We start from the raw sequence: 25,616 nt of genomic DNA on the forward strand, positions 1-25,616 counted from the left end.
GATTAAAATTGATGTGTACCAACACTTTTCCATCTCCCTGCTATTTTCAAATGTCCCCCATGGAGATGTTTTTCAATTCATCAAAATCCAGTGCACTGAGTTATTTCACCACAGAACATTCCCACCTGAGTCTTTCCCACTGCCATGCTGCAGATGGGGAAGGATGGGACAGCTGCCCCTACCAGTCACCTCCTCTCCAGATCTGATAGTAAATTAAGTGTATTAAAACCTGTGCCACTTGCCAGCCTCTGGATTACCCCCAGGGCATGTCCTTACAGCTTAGATACTTCCAGAAAGTGTAAATTTTAACCTGGCAGGTGAGTGGCCTGTGGAGATCTTTCAGACCAGCTGCTTTCCTCTTGGAGCCCCCCAGAGCATGGCATTGCTGGAGCAAGATCAGCAGTTTGGCCCCTTAATTTAGCTGGATGTGTGTTGATGTCTGTGGCCATTAATCCTGACAGCGGATTCTGAAGCACACTCTGAAGAATCCTGGCTGTATGAAAACATCCTGGCTTCTGAGATGATCTCTATCCAAGTAGACAACATTCTCCTAGGATAGGACTGGCTGTAGCACATTGCTAAGAGTTTTGTTTTTGTGCATTACTTTAATGATGCTGCTATCAGTGCAGTGGACTGGACAATTTCTGTCTTCTCCAGGAAATACTGGGATAGGGTTTTCTGAAGCATGCTACAGCCTGAAAAAGATAAACCAGATGATGCCCATTCCTACTGCTGCTGCTCAGCTACCCTTTGTTACCCTCTTTGGGTCAGACCTGGCAAATATGAAAAGTTTCAAGTGGAATGGCAGTTTTTTGGTAGACAGGCTTGTTTTCCTGTCTGCTGTGGGTTATATGGATGTAATTCCTATTAAGACAAGCAGGATGTGCCAGCTGTGGATTCTTGAGGGAAGGAATGGAGCTGTTCTTCTTGCCATCATGAAATGGGCCTGAAAACTGCTTGGGAAGTCAGCAGTTCACAGAAATGTAATGCTATCCCTGCTTTTGCTTCCAGCCCTGTTCCATCAATTTGGATCTCCCCATTGGAACCATCCCACCAGGACAGAGGAGCAGGCTCATCCTCGTGGGTGTCTTCAGAACCGCTCCACTTGTGGGTACAAAGGTGAGGTCACAGGGGGCCACAGAGGCGTCTCACAGGGGGGAAAAAGCCATTTCAGGGTCAGCACTGCATATCCCTCCTGGCCCTTCACCCCACAGGACTTGTCTTACACCTGTGGGTGCTGTTTTTTCCCTGTTTTCTGCAAAACTGAACTAAGCTCACAATTTTTCATGTGTTATAGAGGGCAAACGTGCACCACTTTGTCATCAGCATAGAATTTACCTGGTAGCAAAGATCACCCTAACTAATATTTGAAGATGTTATCGTGGAGCAGCTTAACTTCTGGCAAATAATGTTTTTTTTCCTCTGACCTTTGCACTTGTACAGTCAGGTCTGAAAAGTGTGTTACTGTGAATGTCCCTTCACCTGTCAGTCAAGGAAACTGAACATGCAGGATAAAGCCAAGTGATATTTTTACACTTCATAAACCAGGGAAAACATCTGAGGAACAAAAGTGTTTATTTCCCTGTTTGGAGGTCCTCAGCTCTCAGCAGCTCTGCTGAAGTTGGCTATTTATGCCAATATTCAGACTTCAAAACTGCAAGTGTTAATGCAGAGAGCTGCCCTTAAATGCCACATGGAAGAAAATATGTCAAGGTCCCTAAAGGATTCATACCAAAATAAAAAAGCAATCCAAGGCAGTATTTTGCTTTTCTCTTCTTCTTCTTTCTTCTGTTTTCTCACTGTGATATGCCAATAACACTGTATTCCCCGTTTTTCTCCTGAGGAGAGTGATATTTCCCACACAGCTGTGTGATGTCAGTGCAGTGCCTGATATCCCATGGAACTGGATTGTGGGGCTCTGTTTCTTTGTTTTCCAGGGGATTGTATTTTCAATCTCAAATGTCTGTGTATCACAGTATTGGTGACTGGTGGCTTTTGCACTTCTCCTTCTATAGAGGACGTGATCTTCATTTTTAATGAGTTCCCGAAATAAACACCTTCTTATGTTTCAAAGCACCACAAGAGAAAAAGGAGCCTTTTTCCAAGTTTAACTGAAAACTGAAACATTTCCTTGAAATTTTCTCTCCTGTGGTAATCCACTTGTTTGATATGACTTTCTCTTTTGTCAATAAAGCTGAGCTAAAACTTTGAGGATGACTCTGAAACTTTCCTCCTATGAGACTTCAGATTGACAAAGAAGGTATAAAATTAATGAAATTAAACTCATCAAATTATGTACTGCTTCCTTTTTTGCAAAGCTTCCTTACTTGCCAAACCAGATAGGACAAAGTACTGGGCAAATTGTGCTGAATGCAGCAGTTTGTCTCTCAGTAATACCTGTTTAGGAGAAAATGCATATTGAATTTTTTTTGGTACAGTTTGCTCATGCTTGTGACTTTTATTCAGACTGGCAGAATACTCTGTAGTAGGAAATGACATATGCAGTAGTATATTCATTTAATTGGTATTTATTGATACTAGGAGTCTATAATTTCTAACTTAAACTGAAAATAATATCCTACTGAGATTTTCAGATATCAACATTCCTTACTGGTCAGCTGGAAGTGTGAAATGGTCCTGTGAAGTGTAATCTAAATAAAAACTTTTCCTAATTTTTATCTATCAGTGTAATCATTAACCCAAGCCTTGCTCCACAATGTTGCTGCAATTCTGTTTTTATTTGTTTCCTTCCTAGCCCTCTTAGCACTTAGCTACAGCTGAATTGTTTATGAAATTGCTGTTCAGCATTTCAGCTTCTTTCCAGTCTGTCTTTTGCTTTGAAAATTACTTTGTCTCTTTTTAAAATGAAAAACCTACTTGACCTACATGGTAGTTTTGACTTTTCAGTTTGAAATCTGGATTTTTTTCATTTTTGTTTTTTTTGCCTTTTTTTCTTTTTCTTTTTTTTTTTTTTTTGGTAAACAGTCTATTCTATTGTAATCTCAGTAAGTAACTATTTATGATAAATTTTATTATGGCAAAAAAAAAAAAATTAAGTTAGGCTTTAGTTTGTCACATTCACAGCATTGATGTGCAATTTGTCCCAAGAGAAAAACCCCAACCCACTTTAACTGCTGTTTATAAAGCAGCTTATTAAGTGCAGTCAATATGAATTAAAATTATTCTGTTTTTTTATTTTTTAAAAGTCTATATTGGATGAATACCTGATGCTTAAGGTAAGACTTTCCCAATAGGGCAAATATGCTGCTATATCATGAAGGTGGTGGATTAATTTGGAACCATTGTTCATTGAGCTCTACACCATGAGAAATGTAAGCTGGAGTTTGTAGTTGAAATTTGGGTTTAAAATTTGGTTTAGAATGGATAAAGGGGTTTTTTTATTTGCATGGTGGATGTTGTACTGTGTGGGCTTTGCAGAATGTGACTAAAAAGACTAAGCTTTTAATAAGGGAAAGAGTCCTCTGGGAACAATGCAGAGAGATTGCCACTGCTGCTCTCTGAGCAGGACTCAGGGAAGCCCAGACCACTGCACCTGAGTGCTGCTGAACTGGGGGAGTGTGTCCTCCTCAGCCTTGCTCTTCTCTGCTCACTGTGAGGAAAAAATCTCAGCAAAGCTGGCAACAAAGCAGTGCCAGCACAAATAGTATTGGAAGGCTCTTAGGAATTTAGCTTTATTTGGGGAAAAGAGAAATTGATTTAAAAAAAAAAATTCTCTCTGTGAAATAATGTCTCGATTGTAGGCACAATTTGTGGGGATGGGCTGAGCCTGATCCCCAGTGAGCTGAGCCATGGAGTGCCCAGGTACACTGACCAACCCCCAAAGGAATAGAGGGGACACAGGTGCAGTGCATCAGCATGAGGGGTACAAAAGGTGGGGCTGAAGAATGAGAAGGGTGGATGCTTGCAGCCTTCTGAAGTGGCATGCTGTTGCTCTCTATGGGCAGATGCCTGAAGCTTTCTGATGTGGTGTAGTGTTACTCTGTGTGGGTGAGTGTTTAAACCCCTCTGAAATTACATGGTGATGCTCTGCGTATTGTGGGTATCTCAGCTGTGACATCTCAATGGATGCCAGGTTTTCAGAACTTCTAGGAAGACCAAAAATTAACCTCAGTTGGTAAACTCCTAATTGAAAATATTACCTCTCAGCTGGGACTTCTACTGATAAGGTTGTGTTCTAATCTGTTCAAAGTATTATTTGCGAATGGAATGATGGATAATGAGCAGGAATATCTAACTTGCTAATTGTGCTGCTAATAGGCTATTAACAGCTGATCCTGTTTGTACTAAGTGATGATTTCAGGTTGTTTCCTATTGTATTGAGCTGTATTAATGAGGCACATGAGGTGCTCATGCAATTTGTCCTCTGAAGGATTTCCCAGTTTGTCTGGGATTGGTAATGCCATCATATTCATGATGCTAATAGGAAAAATATAAGGATATGGCTTATATCCTTATGAGGAGGTGCTCTGGAGATGCAGCCACTCACACCACACTGCTGTCCAGACAGGAAGAGAGTAGGGCCAGGGCCTGAGTTTCACCACTTTGTACCATCATTTAAAATCTTTGACTTTGTTCTTTATTTCTTCCCTAATTATCCCAGTTATTTGTGTGAATGCAGCAAGGAAAGCTGACATTTGCACAACACTGTCTTTCTGGATTGGGAATAATCAGCTCCATTTCCAATGCTATGTGCTTGGAATTGGTTTTGCCCAATTCACTTAATGTATCACTTCATGTTAATCAACTTCCTATTCAAATTGTCTTTTTCTTGCCTGGTCATCTCTTTCCTGCTGCTCCTTGTTGCCAGCTTCTCTCCCCACTTCAGATTTCTCACAACCCTTGTTGAAAGTTGAGCTGGAAATGCTTAGAGGGTGATGTAAGTTTTGCTATTTGCTCCACAGACAACTCCTGGTTCCTTCTCTGTAGGAAATAGGACCCAGAACTCTTCTTTGGAGGAAGAGCAGTCATGGGAATCCCCATGATAGCTCAGGATGGTCGGGCTGCTCAGATCTTACTCTGGCTTATTGCCAATAATGGCTTTTGCAACTATTCTGTGCTCCCTGCTGTACTTTCTTTCACATAACCAGGAAAGCATTCTCTGTCACCTGGAGATTAAAGGTTTACTTGATGGAAGCCTTATAAATCTTTTAGCAAATGAGTGTTTTTCTATTTCACACACACAGTTGTGCTCTTTGAAGTTGGAGGGATTTTCTCTCTCCTTTTTTCTGTGGTGCACCTTGTAATTGTGTCTCAGGTCAGGGTGACATGGTGCACATTAGTTTTGCTTTGTTCCTGACAGACATACACCTACCTTGTCCTTTCTGGGTGAGGAAAGGAAGGGCTGTTTCTCTCTGAGGTTGCATTTGAATAAAAACACTCTGTTTCTCAAGGTAATGATCACTCAGAGGCTGCAGCTGCCCCATGTATCTGGAATATTTGAATTCACTTAGCAGGCTGCATGACCATATATTGCTTAGGGGTGTGTTAACATGTATTTTTTCATCATGGGAAGTCAGTTCTCCCTACATCAATCTCCGTATTTGTATAGCTGCTCTGTAATGGCTGAGTGTCTTTTTATAGATGTGTATGACTTCTTTAATACCTTACTTTTGGGGCATCAATTTTCTTAGTATTATATTATTTCATAGTTTTTATGGGATTAAACAAACAACTTTGTGGATAACAAAACTAAGTCATAAGGGCAAGACTGACTACCTGTATTAGGGCAGGGAACAAACTGAATAGAAGAAACACATGACTAAAGACAAAGTGACCCATGTTTGAAAGTGAGAGAAAAATGTACGTGCTTTAATTGTGTTTGCACTTTGTGTACTCTAGGCAGTTCCAAGTTTGTGCAAATGGAAGACCTTAAATTACATTGATACAGCGAGTGGGGATGCAGTGCTAAATAAACCCCCTGTGGAAAGAATAGGTGGTGTTCTGTGCAGTAGATCCTTACTGGAAAATCCAAACAAACAAATGGATGCCTGGCAGAACTCTGCTGCAGTATGTTATGTGAGCAAGGAGTTTGTATCTGTGGCTCAGATGCTCTGCAGATATTAGTAAATGAACTTTCACTCCGTGGTGATTCAGAGAAGGGACAGTGCTCTTCACTTCTCCCCAGTGCCCAAGGCAGCAGACCTTAAATTCAGCACCTGGAGCCAGTACAAAAAACGGCCTCAGTGCAGAGGGAAGGCAGGGCTGACACACTGGTGCCAAGCTCATCTCACAGCACTGGGGATGTCACAGCAGCATGGGTGACACTCCCAGGGGGATGATGTGCTCAGTGAGGGGCAGTCGGTGTGACACAGCCATGTCTCACAGCTGCACCACTGGAGACAGCTGGAGTCAAGCGTCCTTTATGTGAAATGTCAGGAGCTGCCTTCTTGGGGGTTTCTTTTCCAGCTGTAATTTTCCTGTAATTAGCATTTCACTGTGTTTTCAGCAAAAGTAAGTAAGTGTTGCATAATTTGCTTGATTGGCAGGGGTTTTATTGGTCCAGCTTGAGCTCTCCATTGAGATTTGTGTGCATCTGTCAGTTTTATTCTCTTTTCTCCCATCCCTTTATCAGGGATGTATTTGCCTGGGAGCACTGGCTTCCATGGGTTGTTAAGGAGACTCAACATTTATACCTGGTTGTTTTGAACCAAGATTGTTATCTTAATGCATTGCTTGCATATGGTTGTCCAAAATGCTTCTGAATTTCTAAGTTGTGGAACCCTTTATATTCTTCCATTTGTTGTGCTTCCAGTTTCCTTGAACCTTGGTTGTTGCTATCAGTGCTCCTGAGGGAAAGAAGAGAATGCTATCTCAACTTGGACTGGATAAGGGGGTATATGTCCAGATCTTGTTGATCTGGGAGAAGCTGAAAAACCTATATTTTGACAAGTAACCTACACAGATTTTAAGATGTTTGTGGTTTTCCCTTTTTAAACTTGTTTTGCTTGTAATTTTCTTGGTAGAGAGCCCATGCACCATCAGCTTAATTAGACCTGATGAATTTCTTGAGATCACACTAAGCAGCTCTTAACCTTTGTGAGTTGCTATGTACATCATGGTTTCTTTGCTAGACCTTCATCAAATTTTAGATTAGCGCAGTTGTTTTCTTTATGATTGAGATGACTGCCATAGTAGTTTTAGTAAGAACAGTTTAGTCTTCCTAGAGAGATTGATTTACTTATTTGAAAATTATTCAAAACATTGCATTTTGAAGTGCAATATATTGCGCTTTAGCTTGCATTTCTCTTTCACTCAAGTATACTGCTAGTGATATAAACAGTTTTTTAACCCAATATCCCCAAAACTAACAATTGTCTACTTTCACCAACCTGAATGTGTTGCCAAGAAAACTGAACAGGATGGGGCTAGTTTGACCTGTGTGTTTCAGTGGAGTTGCAGGCAAGACCTGGCAGCTGAATAATTCATTTGTGAGCAGGACATCAGGACTGTCCTTTGCACAGGTCAGTCACAATGCTGAGCTCTCTCCCTTTCATTACTCCATCTTTCATCTCTTTCCACTTAGCATAGCTCAGCCAGCAAAGTTAATAGATTCCCATCTTTCACTAAAATTCCTTTCTTGAAAGAGATGATGAAGAAGCAGAGGCTGCAGCTGTCCTCAGTGATTTGTGATTTATAACTGAGGGGAGAGATCTCCCCCTCCTGTTGTCACAACAGTGACAAGCGTTGCCACAATGCAGCAGTGATTGTTTCGATGGGACACGTAAATAAGAGAGAGCCATCTGGGCTGCTAAAAACACAGCAAACACAGAATTCTGCTACTGGAACTGAATTCAGGCTGTTTCTCCTTTTAGGTAATCAGAACCTGTGGATTTCATTACTTTGTGGAAGTATTTTTTTCTTTTTGGTCATCAGCTGGTAACATTTATACCCCTTGGAAGGTGCTGAAGTCTAAAAAAATCACCTGCCTTTTTTTGGTGCATACAATAACAGGTTTTCCTTTGAGCTAAGGCTTAGTATCCAGTTTCAGGATAGGTAGGAAATAGGTACAAGTTTTCCTGTGTATCTGAGTTTCTAAGTTCTCCACTTTCTCATAGAACAAAAGACTATAAAATGTTCAGTGCAAAATTTAGAACTGAATTCACCGAGTTGGATGGAGCTGAGGAGCTACATGAAAAATTACATCCAAGGTGAGCACCTTCTGGCTCTTTGTAGAGCTTTTATTATTTAGCAGTTATCAGGGATTTTTGCAGTATTTGGGAAATGAAATAATTATGAGCCATGAACTGAGGGCACACTTTTCTTTCATCACTGATTGCTGATAATTTGCACTAGTCCATATGACTTTAAATATATTGCCATTTTATGTTTAGCTAAGCATAGGAAGGAGGGATTTTTCTTTCCATATTGGAAATATTTTTTTAACCTACTGTGATCAGACAGCCAAAATGCAGGATCTGATGCTAGACCTGGAATTATATTATTCTTTATATGTTGTGGCTTTCAGTGCCTTCAAAGAAGTATTGTCGGGAGGTTCTTTCTCTTGAATATATAGGAGTTAGCAGTGCATATTTATTGTTGGGATTTGGACAGGAATTAGATTTTGGTATTTAGTTTTTTTTTGCTGCTAGGATGAACTTAATGCCATAAACAGTGAATTATCTGAAGGCACAAAGCATCTGGTGTTTCTTTGCTGCCACACAATATACAAGCATTTAGGCCATTGTGTTTAGGCTGCTGAGGAAAAAAAAAATTAGTGGAGCATAGAAAAAAACACCAAAGAGAGATACAAATATGTGAGTTCATTCCAGCAAGTGTTTGAGCAGCTGTAGACTTCATATTTAGTTCTGAAAAGGTCCATGTAGAATTCTATTCAGAATTTTAAATATGTGCCCAAATATGGTGTCTCCTGATGAAGAAAATAACTGTTTTTCCACTTCCTTGAACAGTTTCCCTGATTCTGTTCACATTTCCACCTTGTGACCAGACTTTGTTTGCACTGGCTTTACATAATGGCAGGATTAGCTGAAAGTAGCCTCCCAAAATCTCAGGTAGCTCTTCCCTTGCTACACTCATTTTTCAGCTCGTTGCCTCCTTTTTTGTTGAGCTGAATCAAATCAGGTTTGGTTATTACATCTCTCCCAGGCAGGATTTGAATCCATCATGTGCTGGAACACAATCCTTGGTCTTAGTGCTTCTCTCAGTATTTGAGCTCTCAATTTAACTTGTGGGGAAAGTGGAGAATTCAGAGTGTGTGTGTGTTTGGGGTTTATTAATACTAAAGACATCTGGGAGTCTCTGAAAATTGCTAAACTAATAGACTGCCTGCAGCCTGACAGTGCAAAGTACCTTCAGCTCCCTATAAATTACATTAGTTTTCTGTTCAATCAGCATTTGGGACTTCCATGCAGCATAACTGGCCTGCTTTAGCAGGTTTTTAACTAAAATGGGTCGTGTCAAGTGTTCTGTAGTCAAATGAACTCTACTGGTATTCACATTCTTAGGCATCACATATACATTACCTTTGATTTCAGAGGCTGCTAGGAAAAGCATGAGCCTATGTGCCACTAAAAGGGTCCTCAAGGCACATGGCATTCTTATGTACCTGACAACAGAGAAAACAGGATGCTGTGAGTGTTTGTGTTCAGAAAAGTCGGGGTTAAATGAATGAAGCATGTCATTTGAAGTTGAATTAATTTGGGTGTGCTCATCCTGTCACTGAATGCTCCCAGGTACTTAACTTCTGAGTATTTCAGTGTATTCCTTTTCTGTGCCAGCCTCATAAATTAACAGGGATGGCTGTTTCTCTGTGGCTATGTAGGCATCTGTGCAGATAAGCTGGCTGGTCAGCTGGGAGCCAGCTCAGAAACAGAACCTGGGAATTCTCTGGCATTGGAAGAGAATTAAGAAGTTGGACAGAAATACTCACCTGAGATTGCTGATAGGGTTGTATGATTTTTGTGGATTGGTTTGTGTGAGTTGGTAGAAATGTATGCTTGTAGTTGAAATTATTTTTGGTTAGTAACTCTTACTTTCCTAGGTGTGCACCTGGGCCTAGAGAAACACCCCCAAACAAGGCTACCTTCCTGCTTAGAAATTCTTTAAACTGTGAAAAAAGGAATGGGAAAATCTTGACATTTTCATCAGCTTGCTAAAATTCACACAATTCTTGAAGTGTTTTATCATTTTGCCAGACCTGGGGAAAGGTTTGCCCTGTGTCAGACCTTTTGGGAGTGTTACCTCTGCAGCACAGTGCTACAGCAAGGGCTTTCCTCCAGCAGTGGCAGCAGCTGGGCTTGGGAGGCAGCATCTTGGCATATTTGCCCAGGGGGAAAGAGCAGGGAGAGGGAGCGGGGGAGAAGGCCTATAAATACTGCATGGCTGCAGCTCTGCTGCTCCCTGAACCAAGTACACTCTGCAAAAATGTCACAGCCCTTCACTGCTCAGCATTGAGTTGGATGGAAATCACCGACTGCACTGTTTTTTTGGGGTGGCTTGGAGTCACCCTGGTGTTTTAGAGGTGGATTTGATCAGGAAAATGGCTTGTGTGACTGCTGTCAGCCTTTCTTCCTTTCCTTATCAATCTCCTTCCACTTTCCAATGGCTCTGGAATTTATGTTAGCCAAAGTTTTTAAAGGATCAGAAATCCCTGAAGGTGTTACACTCCTACAAACATGTTAGAAATGAGTGGTTAGGTGCAGGAGAGACCCCCACTGGAGCTCCTGCAGAGGGAAAAGTACTGTGCCTGTTGTGGTTAATGTTTTTTCAGGGGCATGAGCCTGTGCATGGCCATGCTCTCCTACCTGGCCACACATGGAAGTGATGTCTGGAAGGGAAACTTCCTGCAGGGGGAACTGAGCACAGAGATTTATTTAGGGATGCATTGAAGGCTCTGAGACAAAGCAGAGCTTCTGCTTCACTGATCCTGTGCTTGAGAAGAAGGAAAAGCAGGATCTGGGAGAGGACTTGGTTTTTATCTACCAGTGGGTGTTAAGGGAATCCTATTGCAGAAATAGCAGAGAGGACAGTTGCTCACTCTCCCAGTGTCAGTGCCTTTCTCCACCGTGTAACATATCCAGTCTCATTAAGAAGTTAGGATTGGCACAATTTATTTTTGTTTTCCTATGAATTTGCAGTATATAAATACTAATTTAAAGAGCTTTCCCCATCTCTTGGCAAGCCATGGGTTTACAGGTTGTTTTGCTTATCCTTAGGATTAGCTCTGGGACAGCACTGTGAAAAACAAGTCAACATCCAAAATGCAAAGTGGAATCATGCTGCTGGGTAAGAAGAGTTTGGCCTCCACACAGAATCAGCTTCTGGCATTCCCCTCTCTTCCACAATCAACTGCAAGCCATTGCTGTGCTCTTACCTTTATTCGGTCTGACCAAATGTAAATCTTTCCTAAAAGCAACAAAGCCTGGTCTTGAAATATGTTGAGCCGATGTGTCAGGGTTTGAGAACAATTTTGGAAAGTTTTCTTTCTGATATATGCAGTCCCAGGTTATTCTTCCTCTCTCTGCATCCATTTAGAAACTGAAAGCTGGTGTGCATAAAAGAGAGAATTCAAAAGCAGAAGCAGTTTATCCCATCTCAGATTAAGAAATCTGTTAGGTCAGTTTATTTTGTTTTATTTTTAACCTGCTGACTTCTTTCCTTGCCTTGTTTTTGTCTTGTAAAAAACAGCTGCTGAACTTTTTACCTACCTTTCCTGTAGCCCCAGTGATCATGGAAATCACATTTTTATCTCCCACCCTAAAAATGCAAAACCTACCAGGCTTAATCTCGAATGCAGCTGACACTGGTACAAAATACAGTAGTTCAGTGTAGCAAATGTCCTTCAATAGTTTCTTTTGTTGCTGCTGAAAGAGAAGAATCACACAGGTGCTGGAGACAGATATGCAATTATTTTCTTCCTACTCAGAACATTTTGGATAGGTATGTTTATTTTTAGTGAAATGTGTCAAAGTCTATATTTAAAATAAAAAACAGGCTTAAATACACTGGAAGTATAATAATAAATGAAAAATAAATAAAATAAAGGTATTTTCTGATGGAGAACCATACAGCAGAGTACAACATAAAGTAGAGTTAGTTGAACTTTCTGTTGCAATGGAAATACCTGGATTTTCCCTTCCATTTAGATCTGTAAAAAGAGGGAAATATGTAACAGGAAAGAATTTTATTCAGCATGAGCTTCTAACCATCAATGAAGGCAGTGAAATTTGAATATTCATCCACAGCTGATATGGATATCTGGATGCATGCTGTGCTGTCTGCAGACAGCAGACCCAAATTTCAGGATCTCAGGTGGACTTAGGGAGACAAAAGCAAGAGTTTTGCTGCTTGTACTTGGGCTGTTCAGCAGATGCACATCCTAGGATGCTCAGAGCTTAGACAAGACTTAAATCAATGAAGATGTTTGTGGGGATCAGCAGAGCAGCACCTTTCACCTTCTGTCAGATCTGGCCTGAAATGTCTTTCTTTATAACCAGAAGAGCCTATTTTTGTCTCAGTGCTGACTTCATGAACCAGAAGCACTCTGGAATGTGAGTGAAGCCATGGATGGCAGGCTCTGCCCTTGCAAAGCTATGCATAATATTTATATTACAGTATGAGGAAAACTTTGGAAATTTGCAATGTAGTAAAATTCCTCTCTCCTTTTCCATTTCTGCTTTATAACATTTAAATAGGGTGGCCACTGAGTCACTTAATTTCTTTGTTCAGCTATATATCTTTACATCCTTCTGTGTTTTGTTCAGGAATCTGAGATGAAAGGGAACTAGTTTGTGATGATCATCTTGTCACTGTTGCTGTCACCTGTGTTGACAGGTAAGTGTGCCAAGCTGGTTTTGAAGACAAAATGTTTGCATTATTTGTATCAGGTGGGAAAAGCTACAGTTACAGCCCAGGACCTCACCTGTGGGTTGTGCTGGATGCTGCAAAGGTGAGTTTTTCAACAAACAAGTGGTCAAAAATGCTTCCAAAACCTTTATAATCTCCAGAAGGGAAACTGTTCCTCCTTCTGCTTTATGGTGATGGGTAGCCACCCACAAAAATGATCTAAGAGCAGAGGAATTTGCAGTTGAACTACAGCCTGGAGTGAAGATGGCTGAAAGGTCTTGTTGACTTGTATCTTCCTCCTCCCCAAAGTACCTGAAATATGAACTAGCAGATGAATTATCATATGTCTTGTGTTAGACATGACACTGCCCCTGTTTTTATCTAGGAGGAATTTATTAATGAGGTCCCTGCAAATTTTAGGACTGGATGAAGAATTTCTAGGATTTTGTACAGTTAGGTGAGAACTGATGGACTTGAACCTCTTGTGATACAGCACCATCATATTTCTTTTATCTCTTTTACCTTACCTAAATGCTGTGTTTTCAGTCTTTCCTATTAATAAAAACTTCTAGTCTCTACATTTATTATAAATGTCTTTATCTTTACTTTTCTCTGGTTCTTTCAAAACACAGTCCAAAAAGTTTTAGCAGCACTCTGGAGATGACTTAGAACTTCTTATGCAGAACAATTTCTTGAAGTAACATCACTTTCTTGGCTTCCAGTTCAATCATTACAAAATAAATTGAAACATGAAACTCAGATCAGAAAACTAGAACAAAAAGGACACTGATTGAAACTTAGATTTCCTTTGGTGATGCATGATCCTTCTGTATGATCTGAAAACTAAAAAACTCATTTTCTCTGTGATAAGAGGAACTGAAGGTGCCTCTTCTTGCACTGGCTGCTGCAGGTGTCTATGTCAATGTGCATTTATGAACACAGATCAAGGACTGAATAGCGAGTCCTAATAGTGCCTTTGGATGAGCACTGGAAGGAGAATGAAAATACAAAAATTATGTAAAATGTGTCAGGTGGATTTCTGTAAAGTGTGTGGTGACATGAAGCAGTATAATTTGGATCAGTAGTATGTAAAAATGGGAAAAGGAGAAATATTTAAAGAAATGTGTGTGCCTCAAAGCTCAGCCTAATGAATTAAATGCCCTTGCTTATTAGGGAATTTAATAATTGAATGTTTGCTTCTGGTAGGGCCACTATCAAAGATAAGCACACCAATCTAAAGAGAGATGTGCAGAAACAAGTGTGCAAATTTGGATTTCAAGTGTTGTGTTTGACAATGTGTTGAGTTGATGGGAATAACTGTGTTCTATTGTCTGAAATGTTTAAGTTGCATGGATACCTTCCACTATCCCAGAGTGCTCCAAGCCCTGTCCAGCCTGGCCTTTGGACACTTCTAGGGATCCAGGGGCAGCCACTGCTTATCTTGGCACCTGGTGCCAAGGCCTCACCAGCTCCTGAGTAAAGAATTTCTTCCTGATCTAAATCTCTTGTCTTTCAGTTTAAAACCATTCCCCCTTGTCCTGTCATTATCTGCCTGTGGAAAAAGTCACCCTCCTTCTTTTATATAAGCCCCCTTTAGGAAACATGTGAGAAAATTCAGCTGATATGCAGAAGTGGTCACTCTCCATGTGTGACTAAAAAATCAAGAGAAGTTTGGATTTATTAAGAAATGCAGAAAACTTTTGAGGTGAGGCAGCTAGTGATGGCAAGTGTGAAAAAAACCCCCAAAACCAGCATGGGAGAAAATTAAGCAGACATAAAACCTATTAGCAAATCTTTTTAATGCTTCTTTTCTTTAAAAGTGTGAACAAAAAAGTATTTCTAGTTTTATGTGAATGCTGAAAAGGGTTTTTCTTGTGCCAGTTCTGCCTCTTTCATTCCTGCAAACAGCAAAGAAGAGAGAGGGTTTTGTAAATCTCATTAATGGGTATGTCCTGTAGGGTTTGGTTGACATGATGGGCTTAATTATTGCCTTCTCTGCTCAGCTGAATAACAGGGAAAGCAGAGCTGCCTGGATGCTGCTCCTCCCCTCTGACCAGGTTGCAGGCACAGATAGCTCTGGCAGCAGCAGATCAGGAAATGAGCTTTGCATCACAATTGTTCCCACCAGCAGCCCACTTGGTGGCACTGGGGCAGCAAAGTGAGGGGTGCCTCTTACAGGCTCACCGCAGCCTCCAGTTTTATAGAAACCCAGGAGCCCTTCCAAGCGCAGTGTTCCTCGCATTACTGCTTGTCATTCCTAGGAAGTCATGGTCACATGTGGATGTCCTTCACAAAAGTTCTGTCAAATCCTCTCTCAGTTGCTTTTCCTTTGGAACATTTAATATAATCTTTTCATAAATACTTTCTTCATGGCAGAAACTGATAGTAGCATGCCTGGAGTGCAAATGATGCTGGTTTTCTTATTAGGATTATTTTCTATCCTGATTCAATCAAGTTTTTTTTTGCGTTTTTTTTTTTTTTTTTCCCAAGTGCTTTTATATTCAGCTTGCATATCTTGATTAGACTGTGGTAATTTCCATGGCTGGAATCTCCAAAGTGTGCTGTCAAGAAATTATAAATGGTAATGAATTCACTTAATCAGGACTTCAGGAGTACAATCAACATGGAATCTAGTCAATTAGAAATAAATCTGTTTAAAGCATTTCTGGTTCTCCAACAGTCTCATTTGAGGCCTTACATTACCTGGGACTGAATTAGACACCTACACAGGCAGGTAGAAAATGCACTTTGTAAGAAATTGCTGTAAAGGGGTATAAATGAGTCCAGAAATTTAGGTGATGCTGAAATTTGCTTGAATCTCCATTATAAACTAAGTTGCATAGCCACCAGCTGGAGAAAAGCTATGGTGCTGGCTGTGACTTGGCACTCTGCAGACCACATCTTGCACCTTGTATCTGGTTTTGGACCCACCACAGTAAAGGAAAGATATGGACAAACTGGAGCAGGTTCTGTGGAAGGCCACCAAGAAAAAGGGAGCTGGAGTATTGTGCAAGGAGAGGGAAAGGTAAGCCTGGAAAAGAGCTGGCTTCAGGATTTTTCAGGCAGGTCTGGATAAAAGCATGGGCAGCCCAATCAGATCTCATTGCTGGATCTGCTCTGGGCAAGAGGTTGAAATAAAGACCTCCAGAGACCCCTGTGGCCTGAATGACTTGGTGATTCTCTGAGTCTAAGTAAGGCACAGCTAAGAATCCAGGTCCTTGTGTTCAGGGAGGCTGATTTTTATTTTGATTCTGTGTTGAGAGAGGGATACTTCAGAAAACAGCCTTGTTGTTCCCTAAAGTGTCTCTAAACTAAAGGTATTGTGAGCAGATAACCCAGGATGATTTAGCATGGTATTTATTTTTAATATTAAATTCCAAACTAAACCTGGCATTTAAATAGCAAAAGCTGAAAGAGTTTATGAATCTGTTTTCACACAATAAGATTATTTCTATTTTTTCCCTTTTGTCTAATGGTCACAAACATGGGTCTCATTTTGTTTTCTTCTTGCCTAAGAAGTGATATTTTATTTCTTGAGCTGTTTACCAAAGGTAATAATTAAACCTTGGTAGTCAATGAGGAAACTGGCTCTTTTAATCAGTTTAATTGGATTGATTGCCTAACTTTTGACTGGCTATAATTTGATAAAAATGAGTTTATCTGTTTAATGAATTGAATAAAAAATCTCAAAGGTCAAGAAAACAATTTATTTTTCAGTTATTCTACAGAGTCACTGTGCTGCCTGGGTCAGTTTGGCAGATCATTTAACCTTTCTAAGCCTGCAAATATTTTCTCCACTCTGTCATCACCATCCTTCACCTGCATAACCCTAAAGGATGTCATGGTTGTGCCATGAGCACAGGCTGGAGTATAAATTAAAGCCTAAAATATGCTTAGCTTGGGTTAGAAAATAGCTGGGGAAGATGCAGCTAAGGTCAACAGAGCTCCTTTTTCAAAATTACCTCTGAAAAAGGAAAAATTCAGAAGTTTTTCTGCAATTAAGAGAAGTCTGGAGCCCATCTGTCCCTGGGAACCAGGAACATTTGCTGCAGACAGACACAGATGGGCACAGGGATGGTGAGGACAGGGCACGTGGCTGTGCTTGCACTGGAGTTTGGCTGAACCAAGGGCTGCTCACCTGCCCTGCTCCTCCTCCACCCTTTCTGGGTCACTGCTTGTTTGTTGCTTCCCCCTGGATTTAGGAAAGAAATGAAGATGGTGTGAAGGCCAGGGAAAATCTCCCCCAATGGGCTCTTTGGCAGGGGGCTGGCCTGGAACTGCAGACCTGGAGAGTCTGAGCTCTGTGCCCCCAAATCCCACCTGTAGACATTTGCAAACCACTTTGTTCTCTGCAAACCTCAAGGGGTGTTTCCTGCTGAGTTGAAATAGAAATGAATTTGTTGAAATTAAATGAGAAAAAAACCCAGCATACACAAGGAGAAAGGGTAATTGATTTTATTTGTTATGCCTGCTCTCAACCAAAGATAACTCATCCTTTTACAGGAAAAACAGAGCATCTATTTGAAGCTTTGCTTTTTTTTTTTTTTAACTGGCATGTTATTCCATTGATTAAACTAAAGCAAACAATGAGACTATTTCTGTCAACACAGCAAATCAAATGACATAATAATCCCCACCAGGATCACATCTGAGGAAAATTCAGGTTAAACTTCATAGCAAGCTCTAAATGCTAACCTGTGTGCAAGGAGGAGAGGAAATCTGCTTTATCTACATTCAGCGCTTGATCTAATTTACATAAAAATACACCAGTGGTGCTTCTCTGTTACCACTTTATTCTGTTTGTATTTGAATTATCAGAAAAAAATGTTCTATGGGTAAAGAGGAAAGAGATTGATAAATATCAAATGCAAATTAACAGGTGACAGAGATGCTTTGTCCATTGGGGATGTGAAATTGAGGTAAATACGCTCAACAAGCTTTTTTTTTTCAGAGTCCTGTTGTAAATCTTTTTAAATTCTCATATGTCCTTTCCCTTCCAACATATTATAATATTTTTGATATTTACATAGTTAAGTGCAAGCAGAAGCTGGAAGCAGAAGGGCTGGAAGATAAAATGCCTTGCCCTGTATGGTAAGAAAATTTGGTAGGCACCCCAAAATGACCAAATCTATCCTCTTAGAAACAGACAGTGACTATTAAAAATTCAAATGTTCTACTACTTCAGTTTTACTTCAAGAACATGTTGCCAACTACTCATATTGTAACATTCTTGGTTTGAATAAGTGAAGGGGAATTTTTTCTTTCAGTCAATGCATCTGCAGCTTATTTTGTCATAGAAAACTTCCAGCATGGGGCACCCATAGCTGCTCTGGGCAACCAGTGCCTTCCCACCTTCACAGTAAAGAATTTCTTTGTGATATTTTATATAAAAGCTGTCATGAAGAAATGCCTTTCTGGATTCAGAACTGGATTAAAATGGATGAACTTTTCCATGGTTCAAGTTGGCTTTTCATACCTTGGCCGTTGTTTTGCTCATGAATACAATGTTGAGTCCAAGAAGGCATCTCAGTTTTTGGGTGCAAGTCGTGTATCTGGGACAATGTGCTTGGTGCATTTCCTAAAACATTTTGTTGTTTTCCACCTTATTTAAATTGCTAATTTAGCTACTTATTTTCTTACTTAGCTTTTTTTTTTTTTTAAAACATCTGTTTAGAGTGGTTTAGAATTCTGGATCAATACATACTAAGCAGGTACATTTTCAAACAATGTTGCTTTTACAACTAAGTGCATGTAATTCCTGTAAGGATCTAATTTAATACTTCAAAGTGATTATTATTTTGCCATAAAATATATAAATATATATATTTATAAATATATAAACTATAGTTTTGACTGCAAGGAGCATTTAAAAAATGCCTTAGGAGCACTGTTGTCTATCTGTTGGAAAGCGGAAGTTCTAATAAATGTGAAAACTAGAGGCCATGCTAAAAGCAACTGTAGAAATGAACAGAGCCTGGAAAGTAGCTCTGTGTGGCTCTCGGGGCTGGGCCTAATTCCTTCTCTGGAAGAAGAACCTTTAAGTAAAGGTCAGCCAGAATTGTTCTGGAAGCCTTGCAGGGGCTTAAAAGAAGCCACTTAAGAACTTATATTGCCATTGGGAGTTGGCCTTTACTGCAAACTTCCCTGTGCTGGTTAACATTTATAAATACTTGCTATGTTTCCTCTGTTAATATTTTTGAATCATTTTGTATCCATTCTAACCAATTTTACTGCTCCACCGTGTGCCAAGTCTTTACACCTGGTTCCTCTTCCTGCCAGCAGATTCTGTTTTCTCATGTTGAAATCCTACTTCAGATGTTTTTCATGTTGAAATTCCACTTCAAACATTCAAAAGCTTTTTCTACATCTGCTTCTCTGCCTGTCTTCCAGTCTTCCTCATTCAGCAGAAGTAGTTGCTTGTCTCCTGTTTTCTTTGTACCTATTCCTTCCCAAAATGTCTCTTTACATCTGCCTGGTTGAACTTCAGCCTTTTCATGGAGATACCATGACCAGCTGAATAGTTTACAGGGAAAATAAATGCTAAGTAGAAGAGACAGAGAACAAAGGAGAAATTTATCATCTAAAGCTGCTTGGTAACAAGCTCAAAAAACTACCCTGCATTTGCAGAAATAGGCTGCCTGTGTAGATTTTATGTGTGCAGCAGTGATAATGGTAAAGTACCTATGTTTAAGAATACAAAAATAAAAAAATTACCTGCTTACAGACCCACTTGAATCATATGACGTTGGCATTTCAGACTCTAAATACCAAAAGTTAATGGGGCTTAACCTCTTCTTAGCAAGTCTGTGCAAATAGGCATGAGCAAGAGAGCTCAGAAATAAGTTGCAGATTTGACAATTTCTTCACACAATTTTCTTCTTTGTTTCCTTAAAAAATAAAAGGTGGGGTGAAGTTTCACTCTTGAGCCCCTTTGCAAAACAATGTGACACTCATGCTGGTCACCCAGCAAAAAATTCAAGGGCTGCATAAATCTGTTCTTTAGCAGGGCAGTGAATACAGTCTCCTGGTGGTGCTGATGATAAACCAATGGATATGACCATTGATTTTGAATATTGATTTCCAGTCAATAATTCAGTTTGGAAGCATGACATGCCACACTGAGAAACAACAGCTTCAGAGAAAACTACAGGAGGAACTTTTGCTCATCATTCTGGTACTGTAATGTTTGTGTCAGAACTCATCTTCTAAAATATTTATCTGGGTGTTACAGTTATTTAACATAACCAGGAAGTGAATTTAAGTGAGGGACTGCTGAATGGGGAATAAATCTGTAATCAGGGGGGTGGTTGTTCCTGTCTGGTGGAGCTGGGAGAACAAGGGAGCTCCAAGTGCCTTGTCTCCCTTGAGGTTTTGCTGTGGATTGTTTAGCACTCCTTGTGTATGTTCTGGCTTTTCTTCTAGGTTTTGCCTTTGTCTGGCTGAGTTTTGTGTCTGTAGCTTCCTGCCCTGGTTGGAGTTGTGGAATTTGGGTGCTGATAACATTTCCATTTGGGTTAATCAGATGCCTGTGTTTGTGGACATCTCTTTCCTGTCACTTGGGCAGTGGTGTCTCAGATCCACTCCGTGCTGGCAAACATGAATGCTGACTTTGGATAAAGTGGTTCTGTCCTTTCAAGCCCTGGCAGTTCACTTCTGGCTCTGTGTCATCTTTCTCCTGCTGCTTCTGCAAATATTTGCATAGTGATCCAGTTCAGAGGCATGATGGATGTGGAAACTAACTTCCCAAACAACAACAACAAAAAAGCTAGAGTTTGACTTGGATCAGTTCTTTGTTTTGCTGTTTGTGTTAAATCAGTTTGGGGACGAGGGTGGAATGCTCTGGGATGAGAAGGAGGGTGGGCTTGCTTTTTGGGAGGCAATGCTGGTTTCTGCCAGCTTTGAAGTTGGGGTGCAGAGGGAGCTTGAACCCATCAAATTGCAAATTGTCCTTTGGAATTGGTCTTCAGTTCAAATTTTCCTCTGACCTTTTCTGCCCAGCCGGGGAGAGGTGTGAAATGCATGGTGTGCTGGGACTCAACCCCCAACCCCACCTTCATCTCTGTCTGAAGTGCATTTTTGTTTTTATATTATAATTAGAAAAGAAAATGCTTGTTCTTCTCCAGCATTTTAATTTAGTACCTTGTCAAGCTGGTTATTGAAGTTTATATGTATAATCCTGAATAAAGCCACAGAATCCAAGTGTTGGGAGCTCTGGCAGGTTTTATACAGAAATCCCTTTCCTGAATAGTTTCCTTCAGAGTTAATGACTAAATACCTCTTTCTAGCAGTGACTGTTCCTCTCCCAGCAAACTTTTCTCCTAGTCTGGTTCATGGCATTACTCAACCCCTGACAATGCCCACTCTGTATCCCAGATATTCCCACAGGTAGGTTTGTAACTGGCCTCACGGCAGCAGTCTGGAGGGCTTCTCCCTGCGGGCAACAGGGCTGCTATTGTGCAAATGAGTGTTTATATAAAAATAGATTGGTCTTATCTTGACTAGGAGACACTGACCCCTGAATTTGAAACCCTGCTGTGAGACCTGGCCTTAGTGACCTTGGACAAGACATTTAGTGCTTGTGCCTCAGCTGTGTTTTAGGGACAAACAAGACCAGGAGGGTTTGGTACTTTGCAGGGTCAACAAAAATACCACAGAGCCATAAGTAAGCTGAAGATTTTAAAATGAGGTTTTTATAGCAGACTTATCTTATAATAACTGGATGTTCAATGAAGATCCCCTGTCTGGTGTGTCTCTCTATTGGTGATATTTTAAACCCTTTCACATCAAGTTTACAATATTTAAGTTACAAATAAATATAAACATTTACACTGATAAAATTCCTTTTGTGTGATGTTCATCAACCTTAAGGCTCCAAAGAATAGATAAATTTATTGCTGCTCTTGGTTTTCCCCCTGCTGTGTCTGTTTGCACTCACTGGAGCACACCTTTCACCCTGAGAATGAGCTCTGGGAGTTGAATTTTTTCCTGTCTGATAACCTGTGCACTGCTTAATTCCAGCATTTTACAACATTCTTGTGGGGGTTTTCTTTTATTATGTTTTAGAGAAAAAGGAGTTTGGTCATAGTTTGGACTGTTTCAAACTCTCCTTTTAATGGTGTGGTGGCAGCAAATGGCAGAATAGGAAATTCCAGCAGATTTTGTGAAAGCTGCAGGCTGGACTGAGAAAAAAATCTAAAAATAGCATCTGTAAAGGGAAGGCAGCAGTCTGAGCTCTGCTTCTTTCATCTGGCCAGCTGGTCTGAGAAACATCACCTGGCCGTAGCCCCAGAGGCTGGGTACACATCCTGCTGCTCCCTGCAAGCTAAAGGGCTGGGGGAAAAGCCCAATAATAATGGGACCATAAAGCCATTCTTTCACTCTCTCATCTTCCTGCTTCCTTGTGGCCTTCTTGTGTCAAAAGGAGTGTTTAACCAGCTACAGCTCAAGCTTGCTTTGCTTAGGGGATGTGCAGAGGACAGGACATTGCCTGGAGCTAGGGCACATTCAGTGCCCAGGAGTTGAGAAATGTTGACAGACAGCATAAGGTGGAACAAACCCTGTTGGTGTGACACTTTTCATTGTGTGTTTATTGCCAAGATGATAATGACATCTGTTTTTATTCAATTACAGAGAATCTTGTCAGCACCTAGCACTTTCTACCCCAAAAGCAGTCACAAACCAAACACCATCAGTTTAACTGTAAGAATCTTAAGGTCTCTTATTTTTAAATTCTTGAGGGTTTTTTTTTTTTTAAAAAAAAGGAAGAAAGGCATCCCAGACAACCATGATAAACCTAATCTATGATTCAGCTGTATTGAACCAATTAATTGCCAGCTAGGAATTAGGAATCTGGGATGCAATATTTTCATGGGTTATACGAGTATTAATTAGTAAGCCAGGCAACTTGCCTTATTTTTCTAATGTAGTAAGTTTGGTTGTGGAAAAATCTTTTGGAATATCCTTGGGACAAAAGTGAAACAGTTCCTAAAAGATAACAGCTTCCCTGTGGGAGCTGTGATAGACAGTGGCTCTGGTCAACAAATGGTGGGATCTTCCATCTCCACACAACTTGAGCCAAACAAATTGCCAGTTTCTCCAGTATTGAAATAGTCTTGTTTAAAAAATGGTGTTTAATGATCCGTTTTTCCACTGTCCTGGTGGGGCTCATATCCTGTTCATTCTGCCACTGTGGATACAGACTTTCATTATCCTTTCCATAGTTACTTGTACATTATTTTCCAGAAGTTTAGGTGTCTTGTGCCTTGTTGACAAGTCTCCAAGGAGATATTTGTCCCAATATTTAGTAAACTTAAAGGCTTGATTCCTGGGAGCTGGTTGTTCAGCTGGAGATTTTCCTTTCTTATTCTAGAATGAGATATTCCTGGGTAGTTTTTGCATGAAAATCTGCTTGCCAAAACCTGGGGAAGCTTTTTCATCCTAACTCAACTCTTTTTATTTGGTTGCTCTATAACTGCAGTTTACTGCTCTCTGTCGAATCCATTGCCCTGGAATGTGTTGCACTCTCAGATGGCTTTAGGGACAGACAAACCATGATGGTCCTTGTCTTTCTGCCCACATTCACTGGCTTGTACCTCTTATACCCTTAAATTCTGTGTATTGTCCTGCTGTATTTTGGGTTCACATGTTTTAGCAGTGGCAGATAAATAGAGAAACCACAGAAATGTTTATGCTTTTTATTGACTTAAGGTGCTTTGGAGAGCAGCATTAATCTACAGTTCACTGAAGCAGCAAAAAAATTGAATACTCCCTGCAGAGTTTTCCTTTGTAAATAGAGTCTTGCATTAAGCTGCTGTGAACTGGCTTGCTTTCAGATTTCTGAATGCACTGGTTTTATCTTCATTAGTCATTATAGCTGAGGGTAATAACACTGGAATTATCCTTCATCAGAAACAACAATAAGGCTTGATGATGTGGTGGTGTGATGTGGGAGTGCTTGTCCTTGACCTTCAGCCTCAGGCCTGACTCACCACTGCTCAGCCAACCCTTGGGCACCTTAAAATGGGAAATGTCAGTGGCGGTCTTTGGTCCCTGCTCTGGAGTCATTGCTGGGACAGTGACTGGGCAGTGAAGAGGGAATTACTTGAACTAAAGTGGTAGGCACAGTGGTAAAAAATATTCTTTTATCCCTTGCTGCTGTTTGACTTTATTTGGGCTGATCTGGCTGAGAGGTCAATATAGAAAATGTGTATTTAGGTACCTCAGTAGAGTCACCTGGTTAAGTCACTTTACCCTTCTGTGCTTCACTTCGGCTTTACTGTCTCTTTTTAAACGTGACCTGACAGTGGAATTTCTTGTTTGGGTCTTAATTTATTTATTTTTCTTTTAATTGAGTTTTTCATTTTGCATTAAAAAGCAGAGGAATTGTCTTGGAAGATTACTCACAGGAAAAATAATACATTTTTTGGCCTCCTAAATCTGGAAGATGATATTATGTCCAAGCACTGCAGAGTTTTTTCTTGGTCTTTTCAGTTTTTTCTGCTGTAAATGTTTACCTCCTTTTTTCTATAGAATAATGATTTTCATATCCTGGAGCAGCTTTGAGGTTGTGGGACAACAAAAATTATTTTGCTCTTGTAGGTGGAAAAGCTCAGAAGGAAAATGTTCTGCCTCTTCTTAGTGTGAGACCCCTGATTACAAATATCTTTAGTCTGGGAATAAGCATTACTTTCATTTTAGCCTAAACTATAGCACAGATTAAAACTGCTTCTAAACTGAGTATATATAATGGACAGATTTGGGTGGTGTTGGTTTAAAAAGATGTGTGGGTCACAAACCGCAGAGCAGCATCTGTGTCTGGCTCTCTGTAGGATTTAATTTTTTGCTTGGTTCCACTATTTGGGCATACTGACTTTTATGAAAGCCTCACCTGTGCCGATTCTTGATGTACAGGATGATGTTAGTTTAGCATTTACATTAATTCTCTGAAATGTCTTTTCATTGGGAGGAGGAAGCTTCAAAGCCAGACCTAGCTCTTAGTAGTACTGTTTTCAGTGCTGGTTAGCACAAGACTGGGTAATTATGCTGTTTTTTCTGGATCTTTTGGGAGGTTAGGTGTGCCTGGGAAGGAAGGTCATATTCTTTTTTACTACTCTTTCCTTCTCCTGCCCTTCCTCTTCTCTAGTAAATTGGTAGCTAGATTTATTTTCTTTACACTCTGCCTCCCCACATAATTGACAGAAAGAAATAAAAGGAGGATAAACCATAAAACTTCCTTGTTAAATGCATGTTATTTCCAAGAAGAAAAAAATGTATGGCTGATTTCATTTTGCAGACTTGAACTGCAACTTATTTGTTTCTTTTTCTCCTTGTACTGGCAGGATAAAAAACTTTAACATGCCTCGTAGCCCTACATCAAGTGAAGATGAAATGGCACAAAGCTTCTCTGACTATTCTGTGGAGTCTGAATCAGACAGCTCCAAAGAAGAAACCATTTACGACACAATTAGAGCAACTGCAGAAAAGCCAAGCAGCAGAATGGAAGACAATCAGAGCAACACTTTAGTGATTCGAATTATCATACCTGACCTGCAGCAAACGGTAAGACAGAGTGCACTGCAATTAAACAAAGTGAAATTAATTATTAGCTTTGCTGGCTTCAATCTGCAGTACATCTGTTCCCTTTCTTACTTTCTTTTTTGATGTGTTGCAGACAAAATTCATGTTTTGGTTTAATGTCTATGCTTTGTACCCCAGTGGTTTATCTGACTGGTTGCCTCAACTAAAAGTACCATCCCTTCTAAGAGAATTTAGTGTGTTGACCTGATGAAAGCCAT

General features: G+C 40.3%; 1 protein-coding gene across 1 annotated transcript in view; it reads left to right on the plus strand.

The window, feature by feature from the left end:
• The first annotated feature begins 1,019 nt into the window (after positions 1 to 1,019).
• Positions 1,020 to 25,616, plus strand: part of SHANK2 (SH3 and multiple ankyrin repeat domains 2) — a 270,317-nt gene continuing 245,720 nt past the window's right edge. The window contains exons 1-3 of the mRNA XM_077784360.1: positions 1,020 to 1,119; positions 12,741 to 12,810; positions 25,161 to 25,380. Coding sequence (XP_077640486.1) covers positions 25,177 to 25,380 — 204 coding nt within the window. The 5' untranslated portion in view covers positions 1,020 to 1,119; positions 12,741 to 12,810; positions 25,161 to 25,176. The remainder of the gene's footprint in view (positions 1,120 to 12,740; positions 12,811 to 25,160; positions 25,381 to 25,616) is intronic.

This window comes from Lonchura striata, chromosome 6 (genome assembly GCF_046129695.1).
Source record: "Lonchura striata isolate bLonStr1 chromosome 6, bLonStr1.mat, whole genome shotgun sequence".
In the NCBI taxonomy this organism is placed as follows: Eukaryota; Metazoa; Chordata; class Aves; order Passeriformes; family Estrildidae; genus Lonchura; species Lonchura striata.